Below are 13060 nucleotides of genomic sequence, written 5' to 3' on the forward strand. Positions count from 1 at the left end.
AGAACTTTTCATCAGCCGAAATGGAAACTTTATATTCATTAAACAAGAACTCCCCATGACCCCCCTCCTTCCAACTCCTGGTAACCACAGTTCTGCTCTCTGTCTCTATGAATTTGTCTAAGTGCTTCATATAAGTGGACTCAGACAATATCTATCCTTTTGTGTCTGGCTTCCTTCACTTAGCATAATGTCTTCAAGGTTCATCCATGGTGTAGCATGTGGTCAGAATTTCATTCCTTTTTAAGGCATATGGCACATTTTGTTTGTCCATTCATCCATGGATAGACACTTGGCTTGTTTCCACCTTTTGACTGTTGTGAATAATGCTGCTTTGAACATCTGTGTACTCAATCAAGTAACACCTTAAATTGCAATGGAACCCTGTGTCCTCTTCCCATTTCCCCTCCTCTATGCCCACGTCCCAGTCCAGATCTGAACCCCTCAGTGTAGTGACTATAGCTACGTCAGCCTCACAGGTGTAAAGAGAATTTTTTAAAACTCCCTTTACCTTTACCCTTTCTTCCTTGGCTGGACAAAGTCCAGCCAAGTTCATTTATAAACCACTCAAAGCTCATTAACACGACCAAGCATTTCAGCGAGTTCCCTTCCCACTTTTGCTACTGCAGGAAGGCACTCCGCACGGATAAGATTGTGAAACATGGCTGAGGATAAAGGCAAGAGAGATTCCATTGGAATGAGTATGAAGGGAGGCCAGACAAACAACGGGTTTGTACAAAATGAAGACATCCTGGAGACGGACCCGGAGCCAGGCAGCCCAGAGGACGGCCCACAGCACAACGCCGTGGACATCTTTGGCCCTGCGGGGCCCGAGTGGAAGGATGTCCGGCCCTACGCGGGGATGCCCAAGGAGGTGCTGTTCCGCTTCTCGCGCCAGGCCCGCTACCGGGTGCCCCGGGAGGTCCTCTTCTGGCTCACCGTGGCTTCTGTGCTCGTGCTCATTGCGGCCACCATAGCCATCATTGCCGTCTCTCCGAAGTGCCTGGACTGGTGGCAGGCGGGGCCCATGTACCGGATCTACCCGAGGTCTTTCAAAGACAGCGACAAGGATGGGAACGGAGATCTAAAAGGTGCGTGCCTTGAGAGTCGGGGGCGTGTCCGAGATGAGGTTGTAGGGGCCTCTTTCAGTTCTTGAAGCGCATTATGCCTGGGTTGTGCGGTAAGCACATTCCATCCAGTATGACTGGTCACGCCACGTTTCTCCTTGTTTATGATGTTTAAAAAGCCCCACAGCAGAACCCAACGGTTCTTCCCATATGATGAAAGGTTACTTGCTGGAGCCCTTTGAGCTCCCAAAGAGCTGTTTATTTTATTGCCTGCTAGGAACCTTTGCGTAGTTGGTCATCCATTCTAACTTCTTACGAAGGCAAGTTTCCTCCTGAAATGTGTCCTGCTTCTGTGCACTTTACAGTTGGTTATCTCAGAGTGCCTGTTTAGAATTCCTTTTCCAGTGTGCACAGTGGCTGGTTTGGCAATCTGGTGGAGAGTTTCTGATTAGTGAACAAAGCATAAATAATATTTTAGAAAAAGATTAAGTGATGTCTTTAAAATGTGTAGGCTGAGTCTCTAAAGCTTGAATTCCGAGAAATGAAGGAAAGAAGAAAAGGCATAGAGTGGGTTGGTCATTACTTGAATTAAGGATTATTTAAAAACAATATCCATATTAATAAAAAAAGTAAAAAAAATTTAAAGTTATGCTAATAATTTCCTAGTGTGTTATGTGTGGAATGTCCTTATTATTTATTGCGTAAACAAGGACACAAGCCATACACAGGAACTGTCCCAGGCAGATTGGCTGATATGGTCACCCTAGTTAAGGGCAACAATAAGGAACAAATAAACGAATAAGGTAATTTTTGATAATGATATTTGGCTTGAAGAAGACAAAACAGAATGATTTAATAGAGTATGGGAAGTGGAAATGAGCTTAATCAAACTTTAAAATGTTATAAATGCACTCTTGAAATCTCCAACTTTCCTGATAACTAATAAAAGGCTTTTCTTTTTCACACTCATATAATTTTTCTCTTTTTAAAATCATCCTGCCTCTTAGCTAATTGAAATATTTTCTGTCCTTCAAGATGCAGTTCAAACCCACTTCCTTCATTAATCTGTATTTAACCTCCCGATCAGCGGGTGTGCTCCTCTCCCCAGAGCTCTTGTGGTGCTTTGGACGGAGCACCACCTCTGATACTGCCTTGTAACACATCTGGGTGAGCTTCCTTCCAACCCCCAGCCCCCGGCATGGTCCTAGCACCTGCTTCTTACAAAGGAAATGCTTTGCAAAGTGATGTTTTGATGGAATAGAGCCCCAACCCTAAACCCAAAAATACACTCCCCACTTCCTGGCCCTCCCTCTGTAATCTCCTTCTAAATTCTCCTGCAAAGGGCAACTTCTAATCACCTCTCACATTTGCCATTTCCGGTAACTTTTCCTTGAAGGACTGGCTGCTTCCTATAATTAATAGGTATTTTTCCTTGAGGTTGAGGGGGTTTTGTTGTTATTACTTGAAGAAAACGTTCCAGGTTTCAGTTCAGTTTACTGCCTTCTGTCCCCTGGAATGTGGGCCTGGGAGATCCCTTGTTTACTTTGTCTCTGTTCAGCCTCTTTGTTTTTTATCATCCTGTTCCTTTGTGCTGGTTTTTGATATAAATCAAAATTCTGACTTAAATCTGCCTTAAAATTCTTTTGTTGCCTTTTGACACTCTGTGTGGTCTCACAGCCACGCACGTAGGGGGACTGAGGTACAATGAGGACAAAGATAAGCAGCCTGTTACAGGGCAAGAGCCCCAAGGCCAGGAGTCAGGGGACTTTGTGCTTTGGTCTCCGTGACCTCGGACAGGCTGATTGTAGGAAGCCACATAGGGTCCCACAGAAAGTTACTGGAGACTGAATACTAATCTCAACTCTGGCTCTGCACTTAGGACTCTGAACTAGAAGCACCCCCCCCACCCCACTATCTGCTAATTATCCTACGAGGTCCCAAGTACAGTTTCATTCCCATATCTCTTCTCAGCCAAGTCTAGAATTCTCTTCTGTATAAATTCTTGGCTTCAGCGATATCCGAAGGAAATGGAATGTGGATCACATAGGTAATTGTCAGTTTTCTAGAAGCTACATTAAAAAAGTAAAAGAGAAATGAGTGAAATTAATTTTAATAATATACTTTGTATACTCCAACATATCCACTGTATCATTTCAACATATAATCAATATAAAAATATAAATGAGCTATTTTACATTCTTTCTCTTCATACTGGGTCTTCCAAGTCCAGCGCGTGTTTTACATTTACAGCACATCTCAGTTCAGACTAGTCACACTGCAAGTGCCTGATAGCCACATGGCAAGTGGCTACACACTGGACAGTGCAGCACAGACCACTTGACCATCAGGGGCCATGTATTATTCTTCTTTGTACCTTGGCACTTAGCCCAGCATCTGGCCTGGGTTAGGTGTTCAAAAACCATGTGTAGAATAAATTAACAATAGTGTAGTCTTGGTTTTAAGTATAAAATATGAACAAGCCACAGACAGATTTTTTTATATGTTATGCATCGATGTTAAAGGTCAAAGGTCATTGCTAGAAGACTAATTTGCTGTTGTTTGTAGAACTAGACCTTGCTATTTGAATTTCACTCATATTCAGCAAAACTCCAAATATTTCTGTCTCAATATAAATATTTCCATCTTAGACCTATTCCTTTTATTTTTAATCCTTCAACTAAAAAAAACCCAAACTTTATTTATTTATTTTTCATGGCTTTGACTTTTTCCTTCAGGTATTCAAGATAAGCTAGATTACATCACAACTTTAAATATAAAAACTGTTTGGATCACTTCATTTTATAAATCATCCCTTAAAGATTTCCGACATGGTATTGAAGATTTCCGAGAAATCGATCCCATTTTCGGAACAATGAAAAATTTTGAGAATCTGGTTGCAGCCATACATGATAAAGGTAAATTGAATGGAAGAGGGGTGGGATGGGTTAAGAAAAGCATTTCTCCAAATGCTTAACTTAAAGCATTTTTTCCTTCACTGTTATATTATTCTAATATAATCTTGTCCTAACATTTGAAATGTTTTCATTCATTAGGTTTAAAATTAATCATCGATTTCATACCAAACCACACCAGTGATAAACATGCTTGGTTTCAATGGAGTCGGAACCGGACAGGGAAATATACTGATTATTATATCTGGCGTGACTGTACCCGTGAAAATGGCAAAACCATACCGCCCAACAACTGGGTAAGTACCAACGTGCTTGATTTACAGAGGGAAAATGGGCAGCTCTTTAGTGATTAAACTGGTTATTTACAAAGCCCTGTTAAAAGAAAAAAAAAAAAAATGATGGGTATAGTTTATGGGAAGGGGAACAAGTTTCCCAAAGAAATAGAAATAAAGTCCCAAGCCTCCTAATCATTTGGTTTTGGATTTGGATTTTTCATTTTATTGTAGAGCTGATGTATTTCAGCAAATTAAAACCTATGCTCTCTATTAACGTCTCCTTCCTTTACTTCCCACTCTGTCCAGCTTAGACTCCATGTCCTATTTGTTCAGTAACTGTCTTGCTACTCTTCAGACCCCTTTGCCTTTCTGGCTTTTTGACTCCGCTGTCGAACAAAACACTAGCCATAAATAAACCCAACCATCCATTTTCTCTTTACCTGAACCTCGGTATCTAAGCCTCTGGACACATTCACTGTCCCCACCTGAACTGATCCATCCACTCTTTTGGGGGAATTTTACTAAATCCAACTGATCAACATACCCTCCCGCCTCTTGCCTTCTCCCCATCTTATCACTCTCGGCAGCAAACTCTACTTCAAAGAAAGAACAGAAGCCATCACACCTGCCCCCATTCCCACCCTCTTCCTAGTCACCTCTTTTGCAGCAGAGACCGTGTCTCTCCTGTCTGGGGTTACCAGACTTACAAATGAAAATCCAGGAAGCCCAATGAAATCTGAGCTTTAGATAAACAGTGCATAATTTTTTAGTGTAAAATATTGCATGGGACATACTTACACTAAAAAAGTATTTGTTGTTTATCTGAAATTCAGATTTAATTGGATGTCTTATGTTTTATCTGGCAACTCTACTCTTGTCCCAGGACAGTCCCTCTGCCCACTCTAGTTCACCTTCTCTCCTGCTTTCTGCGGAGCCTTTTCCTCTGGATCATCTGTCCCCACTCCAGGGCCTCCTTCTTGACCTCCATAAACATTTAAAGAGGCTGACTCCTGGGCATCAACTTTTAGATGACCCAAGGGCACTCAAAGGACACGTGTCAAAGCCGACTGTGTGATCTTCTCCTCCAACCTCCCGTATCCCAGGTTCCATGAATGGCACTAATGTGCAGCCTGGTGAACAGGCCTTTAGCAAGTCCTGGCACTTTCACCTCCCTAATTTTTCTTTTCCCTGATCCACCACCTTTTAAAGTGGTGATGACATTAGCAAACATTTGCTAGATGCTTACTGTGTGCCAGGCTCTGTGCTAAGTGTTTTATATTCATTAATTTATTTAATTCACCCTATAATCTTATGAGTTAGGCTTTAATTCCTGTTTTGCAGATGAATAGACCAAGGCAGAGAAATGTTAAGCACATTGCCCTGGTTCACAACTAATAAATGAAAGGGCTAAGGACTGGATCTAGTCTAATTTTTACCGAGTGAACATAAATTGGTCTTAATTTTACATTTCTCTAATTGCTAATGATTATTATCTAATTACATTGAGTTCTTAATTTTACATTTCTCTAATTGCTAATGATTATTTATCTAATTACTAGTTATTAATGTAGTAGTTGCCTAATTACTAATGATGTTGAACACCTTTTCATCCATTTATTCACTTGAGCTTCCACTTCTGTGGAACACCTGTTTAATGGTTTCTTTCCCCAGTTTTTTGTTGGATTGTTTGTCCCTTTGAAATAGATTTGTGGAGGGTTTTTGTTTTTGTATTTTGTATACTGATCTTTCTGTATACTGATATATACTGTAAAAATCTTATCCTGGTTTGTATCCAGGTGGGCCATGAGGTGAGCTGGCGAGAGTATGTTTCCTCAAAAGGCATCAGCTACTACTTAGCTTGGGCCAGTTGTTGCCATGGAAATGTGGACCCAGTGTGACTAGGTCTTCCAACTAAAAAGAAAATATTATGCAAAATCCCTCAGTTTGTAAATGCTGTCCAGATGTTCTCTTTAGTGTGAAATGAACAAATGGCTCAAGACAGAGCCCTGAGGAACCCTCACACAGGTTCCTCCTTCTGGAAGTGCCACGGACATGAGCATTTCTAGAAGGAGGAAAGCAGCACCCACGTCAAACGCGGCTGGGAACCAACACTTGAAGTTGCTAGATTTCTTTTATTCCCGAGGACTAGTAGAGTTTTAATTTGAATGATTCTAATACTTTTCTGAGGATACGGTTTAAACACTTGCTCTATCTGGATTCAAGCTCCAAGACCAATACAATATGTCTTTCTCCCAAATTGGCCACCATTTGCTTTTCTTCACAAACAGGATTCCAGAGCCTGGATAGAAGATTCAAGAAAATATATTAGAAATGTCTGCTCCTTAAGTTGGCCTTTGTCCTGCCTTTGAGAGCACTGGTTTCATGTTGTGGTTGTTGGGAACAGCTTCTACTGTACACACACATCACAACCACACTTGTGGGGCATTAGGCCAGGGGATGGCATTTTTGGGAATTAATTTACCTAGTGCTCTCGCTAGATAAAAAATTCTGGGGATTTGTGCACTCAGTCCTCAAAGGGCCGGGATGGCAATGATCATTCCTTTGTGGGCAATACCATCATAGGAACCGTGCTAAGCAACTGATTTGCTATTTTCTGTTTGCTAGTTAAGTGTATATGGAAACTCCAGTTGGCACTTTGATGAAGTACGAAACCAATGCTATTTCCATCAGTTTATGAAAGAGCAACCTGATTTAAATTTCCGTAATCCTGATGTTCAAGAAGAAATAAAAGTGAGTATAGACACCCACACAAACTTCTCTGTTACATGGGTGCTTAAATGGTTATTCGATATACTTCGTGTTAAAAAACAGTAATTATGCGGGCAAAATCAAGCAGTGCAATTCAGTTCTGGGATTAAAGTGTCTGAAGCAAATATAGACTCTTAGATATGTCAGTGGCTCCTTCCTTCCTCTAACCCAAATAATCGAAGTGGGAGGGAGGCAGAAACACCTGTTGCCTTAGCTCTGAGACGCTCCTCTGCCTGTGACAATGAGCTGGTGCGGTGAGGTGAGGCCAGAATGGGGGATCGGAGGTCCAGCTCCTGTGTCCGGACCCGGCCCACCACTGGCTGCAGGGGGCTTCTGGGCGAGTTATTTGACTTTTGTGTGTCTTGGATCCCTCATCCATGAAACACGATTGATTGCAGTCTTTGTCTCAGAGAACTTTTAGGAACATTAGATGAGCTAACCCATGCAAAACACTTCTGTATTCACTCAATAAATATCAACTTATTGTCTGCTCCGTGCCAGGTCCTGTTCTAAGCAATGGGAATGCAGCAGGGCATCAAAGCCCTGCCCTCAAGGAATTCCCAGTATCCTGAGGGGAAGGCAGACAATTAACAACTAAATATATAACATGTCAGGTGGTGATGAAGGCTTAGGGTAAAGAGCCTCGGAGTGCCAGGGAGAAGTTGGCTCAGAGACACCACTATGTTGAGGTCCCATTTGCACAAAAACCTGACATTTGAAAGGGAGTCATGTGAACATCTGGGGGAAGAGAATTTCAGGCAGAGAGAAGAGCAAATGCAAAATTCTCTGGGGGAGACTGAGCTCCACATGTTTTAGAAACGACCTGGGGGCCGGTGTGCAGGGCTGCCAGATACAGCAAGTAAAATTACAGGACACTCAGTTAAATTTTAATTTCAGTTAAACAGAGAAGTGCAATATTTGAGACATTCTTCTACTAAAAAATTATTCACTGTTTATCTGAAATGAAAACTTAACTGGTTGTCCTGTACTTTATCTGGCAACCCCACCAATGCACTGCAGGGAAATGAGGGAGAGAGTAAGGGACCTGGGGTGCAAAAACGAGGGTGGGAGCTGATGCCGCGGGGCAGTGGATGCTGCTGTAAGGGACGCGTGCTGAGTTAGAGACGGTCCTCTGTCGTCCGTGCACGGGAGAGCTCCCTCAGCACCCCAGGTGAGAGCTGATGGGGCTCATCCCTGTGTGGTGGCAGTTCCAGCAGCACGTGGTACATAATTCACAATAAACTTTAGCCATATTGTTGTTTCCATTATTGCTGCCGCTTCGGCTCTGATGGGCAAGAATTTAGGTTAGTGGGGTAGTGCTCTGAGGTAGGTGAGGAGGAGACCCAAACAGAAGAGGACAGGGGGCTGTGGGTCCCTTTCTACAGGTCACCACGTCAGCCAAATAAAGAGGATGCAGGCTGCCAAGTTGGAGTCACTAACAACACCTGCACCCCTTAGTCTGTTCTTGTTTTGTTTTTAAATAACAGCTTTATTGAGGTATAATTCACATACCATAAAATTCACACCTTTCAAGTATATAAGTCAGTGGTTTTAGTATATTCACAGAGTAATGCAAGTATCACTACTGATTTCAGAACATTTTCATCAACTCCAAAAGAAACCCCATACCCACTCAAAGTCACTCCCATGGTCCCCTCATTTTCTCCCCCTGGGCCCTGGCAACCACTAAGCTACTTTCTGCCTCTATGGATATGCCGGTTCTGGACATTTCATATAAATGGAATCATACGGTATCTATCTAAATGTCTATGATCTGTATCTATATTTATAATTTGTATTTAACTATTTGAGAAACTGTTTTCCAAAGCAGCTGGACCATTTTACATTTTTACTAGCAATACATGAAGTTTCCAATTTCTCTGCATCCTCACCAACGCTTGTTATTGTCTGTATCTTTGATTATAGTCATCCTAGGAGGTGCGAAGTGGTATTTCACTGTGGTTTGGATTTGCATTTCCCTGATGGCTAATGATGTTGAGCATCTTTTCATGTGATTATAGTTTGTTTGTATATTTTCTTTGGAGAAATGTCTATTCACATCCTTTGTCCATTTAAAATTGTGTTATTTGTCTTTTTTGTCGAGTTGTAAGAGTTCTTTATGTATTCTGGATATGTGATTTGCAGTTAATTTTCTTCCTTTCTGTAGGTTGTCTTTTTACTTTCTCTATGGTGCCCTTTGAAGCACAAGGGTTTTTAACTGTTATGATGTCCAACTTATCTGTTTTTTTCTTTTCTTGCTTATGCTTTTAGTGTCACATTTAAGAACCATTGCCTAACCCAAGCTCATGAAGATTTAACTCATGTTTTCTTTTTTTTTTTTTTAATTTATTTATTTATGGCTGCATTGGGTCTTCATTGCTGTGCACGGGCTCTCTCTAGTTGCAGTGAGCAGGGGCTATTCTCCGTTGTGGTGTGCGGGCTTCTCATTGTGGTGGCTTCTCTTGTTGCGGAGCAGGGGCTCTAGGTGCGAGAGCTTCAGTAGTTGTGGCATGCAGGCTCAGTAGTTGTGGCGCACGGGCTTAGTTGCTCCGCGGCATGTGGGATCTTCCCGGATCAGGGCTCAAACCTGTGTCCCCTGCATTTGCAGGCGGATTCTTAACCACTGCGCCACCAGGGAAGTCCCTCATGTTTTCTTTATAAGAGTTTTGTAGTTTTAGCTTTTACACTTAGGTCTGGTCCATTTTTCGTTCATTTTTGTATATGGTGAGAGGGAGTCTAACTTCATTCTTTTGCATGTAGCTATCCAGTTATCCCGGCAGCATGTGTTTACAAAAGATTATTCTTTCATCATTGAACTATCTTAGAACCCTTTTGAAAATCAATTGATCATAAATGTCGGGGTTTATTTCTAGACTGTCAGTTCTGTTGCATCGATCTATATGTCTGTCCTTATGCCAGTACTGTCTGGATTAATATAGCTGTATAGTAAGTTTTGAAATTGGGAAGTGTGAACCCTACAACTTTGTTCTTCTTTTTTAAGACTGTTTGGCTATTCTGGGTTCTTTGCATTTCCCTATGAATTTTATTATTTGTTTGTCAATGTCTGCAAAGAAGCCTGCTGGGATTGTATTGAATCTATGGATCAGTTTGGGGGAGTATTGCCGTCTTAACAGTATTAAGTCTTCTGATCCACGGACACAGGATGTCTTTCCACTTACTTAAGGTCTCCTTTAATTTCTTTCAACAACGTTTTCAGTGTACGAGTCCTGCACTTCTTTTGTTAAATATATTCCTATAGACTCCTTAGTTCTAAGACTATTTTTACTATATATGTTTTCCAGAATTTAGATGAATTGCTTTGAGATCTCGAGAAGTAGGCACCTTGTCAAGGCAGCCTGTCTCAGTTGGGAGAGGGGAGGTAGACATGGTCAGCCAGCTAACTAGGGGTTAGTTTTAAACTTCTCTGATGGAGTGTGGACTCTCCTGTTCTCCATCACTGAAGATCATTTGCACACTCACACCCCCTCTTTGGGCCCCCCCTCTTATTAGGCACTTACTTTGTGCCAAGTGCTTTACCTGGATCATCTCATTTAATCCTCAGAAGAAGCCTAACTTAAGAGATTTTATGACCATTTTACCGAGAAGGAAACTGAGGCTTAGAGAGGTGACATCACCCACCTTGGGAGTGAGGGGACAGGATTCAAACCCAAGCACTGAGATTCTGGAGTCCACATTCTTAGCCACAACTCCACACCTGATTTGAGGCAAACTACTTCTCGCTGTGTGTTTCACTTTTCCTCCATAGTTTTTTTTTTTTTTTTTAAATTAATTAATTAATTAATTTTTGGCCCTGTTGGGTCTTCACTCCTGCGCGCAGGCTTTCTCTAGTTGTGGCGAGCAGGGGCTACTCTTTGTTGCAGTGTGCGGGCTTCTCATTGCAGTGGCTTCTTGTTGCGGAGCACGGGCTCTAGGCGCGAGGGCTTCAGTAGTTGTGGCTCGCGGGCTCTAGAGCGCAGGCTCAGTAGTTGTGGCGCACGGGCTTAGTTGCTCCACGGCATGTGGAATCTTCCCGGACCAGGGCTCGAACCCGTGTCCCCTGCATTGGCAGGCGGATTCTTAACCAGTGCGCCACCAGGGAACTCCTCTGCATAGTTTTTGCAAGGAGGTTTCCAATTGGAAGTTCATAAATGGGAATATAAACCAGTTGGTTTATCTGGCAGTGGATTTCTCCAGGCTCCTTGTGACAATATTGATGGATTGTCTGGAGATGTGTAGACAAGTGTGATAAATTTTGCCAAAATGTGCCAGCAACACATAAATCCTTTTTTGGCTAACCCAGCTGTCCTCTTGCAGGCATCCAGGTAGTGGAGTACGTGAATAGGAGTCTTATTTACTGGACCTGCAGGATGAAATCCCTCTTGAGATGAATCATTACTGCCTCTGGTTGAGAGGTTAGACATTTTTGTAAGGCTGGTTTAGAAGATTTCTTATTAGAAGTAAATAAGAAAGGCTGAAAGCTGTAAGGGAAAGCTCTTTGCTCATGGAAAGGGACCTTTCACATGAAGGGGCTTCCGACACCCTCCTTCCCCCCAGCAGCACTTATCTCTGCAGCAGAGTTAAGCAGGTTAATAATTTGCAACCCTGAGAGTCAGTGGTGGGGAGGCATTTGGAATGAGCCCTGCTTGCAGACCAGCTTGTACTCACAGAGTCTGAACCTTCTTCCGCTGGGCTGCCATCCGATTCCAGCTTATCTGCACAGTGGGAGGCTGGCAGGCAGCACGGACCACCCTTCTCTCTCCTCTTAGTCCTCCCCCTTGCACTGGCCGTTCGGGACTTGGCTCTGCCCTGAACCTCTCAGGGCTAGAGCATTTTCAGCTGGAGAAGTCAGGAGGTTTTTCTCAGAGGAGGTGGGAGGTTATATTTGTCTAGCATTTTATACTTTTCCGATCACTTTGGTTTTTACTTGCCCTTCAAATCCTTTATTTGACAAATGAGGAAACTGAGGCCCAGAGAAGTGAAGTGACCAGTGGATGAGCTGTAGAGCAGGGAGGAGACTCCAATGGCCTGGCCCCATGTCGGGGGCTCAGTGTGACCCTGAAACCACCACATGGGAAGGCTGAGCCCTGGAGTAGGGGAGTAGTATGTTCATGGCAGCTGGGGACTGGGAACCAAGATGCCCTCCTGGCTTAAGATGGAATCAGAGCACAAATGTTGGCTCTGCTCTGCCCCTATCAAGCATGGTATTGCTGGAGAGAAGCAGCTCAATTCAAAATAAAATTTACTCATTACCTGCTTTATAAACCAGCTCCGTGCTTGATGCTAGTCACTGCATCATCACTGCATGTTCTGTATGCCATGCACTTCATTGTAAATCATTCCCTCATTTAACAGTATGTGTTGTGTATTGGCCATTTGCCAGGGTATGATGGTTGATAATATGGGCCCATGTTGTGGCCATCACAGGCTATAATATTATATTATATTCTGGAGGGGGAGGTAGACAAACAGGAAATTACAATAAAGTGTGCTGAGTGGTCATGACAGTTGGAAGTAGGAGAATGCAGGGCAGGCATCTAACCTGGACACGGAGTGGGAGAGACTAGGGTACGCTTTACAGAGGAAGCAGTGATACCTAGAGCATGAGTAAGGATGAGCCAAGCGAAGAGACACAGGTGGGAGTGTTCCCAGCGGAGAGGAAGCAGGGTCACGGCACAGTGAAGCTGCTGGGAGTTGTCCAATATGGAGACATGTTGTCGGGGCGGGGGGGGGGGCGGGCAGTGACAGGACGAGATGAGAGAGGTGGGTAGGAACCAGGTCATAAGAGGCATTGGAGGCCACGGTAGGATTTGGGTTTAAAAGGTCTTGGGCAGGGAAATAATTTTTGATTTGCATTTGGAAAAATCAATCTGGTTGTGGAGAAGGGGCTTGAGTAAGGCAGGTTCGAAGGTGGAGGGACCAGGGAGGTGGATGGTACAGTGACCAGGAAAGAATGGTGGGGGCTTTGGGCCAGTGAGGGTGGTGGGGTTGCAGAGGCGTCATCAGGCCTTAGAGAAGAGTCCAGTGTGACTCCCAGGTTTCA

At 43.2% G+C, this 13060-nt stretch overlaps 1 protein-coding gene across 2 annotated transcripts in view; it reads left to right on the forward strand.

The window, feature by feature from the left end:
* The window catches only part of SLC3A1 (solute carrier family 3 member 1), a 36359-nt gene that overhangs the window by 4126 nt on the left and 19173 nt on the right, over nucleotides 1-13060 (forward strand). The window contains exons 2-5 of one of the 2 annotated variants that reach the window (XM_068563886.1): nucleotides 627-1088; nucleotides 3800-3979; nucleotides 4118-4272; nucleotides 6877-7002. In XM_068563886.1, the coding sequence (XP_068419987.1) occupies nucleotides 659-1088; nucleotides 3800-3979; nucleotides 4118-4272; nucleotides 6877-7002 (891 nt within the window). In that variant the 5' untranslated portion in view covers nucleotides 627-658. Of the gene's footprint in view, nucleotides 1-599; nucleotides 1089-3799; nucleotides 3980-4117; nucleotides 4273-6876; nucleotides 7003-13060 lie in introns of those variants that run through there. The other variant, XM_068563885.1, reaches the window with a different exon arrangement.

The sequence above is a fragment of the Eschrichtius robustus genome, chromosome 15 (genome assembly GCF_028021215.1).
Source record: "Eschrichtius robustus isolate mEscRob2 chromosome 15, mEscRob2.pri, whole genome shotgun sequence".
Classification (NCBI taxonomy): Eukaryota; Metazoa; Chordata; class Mammalia; order Artiodactyla; family Eschrichtiidae; genus Eschrichtius; species Eschrichtius robustus.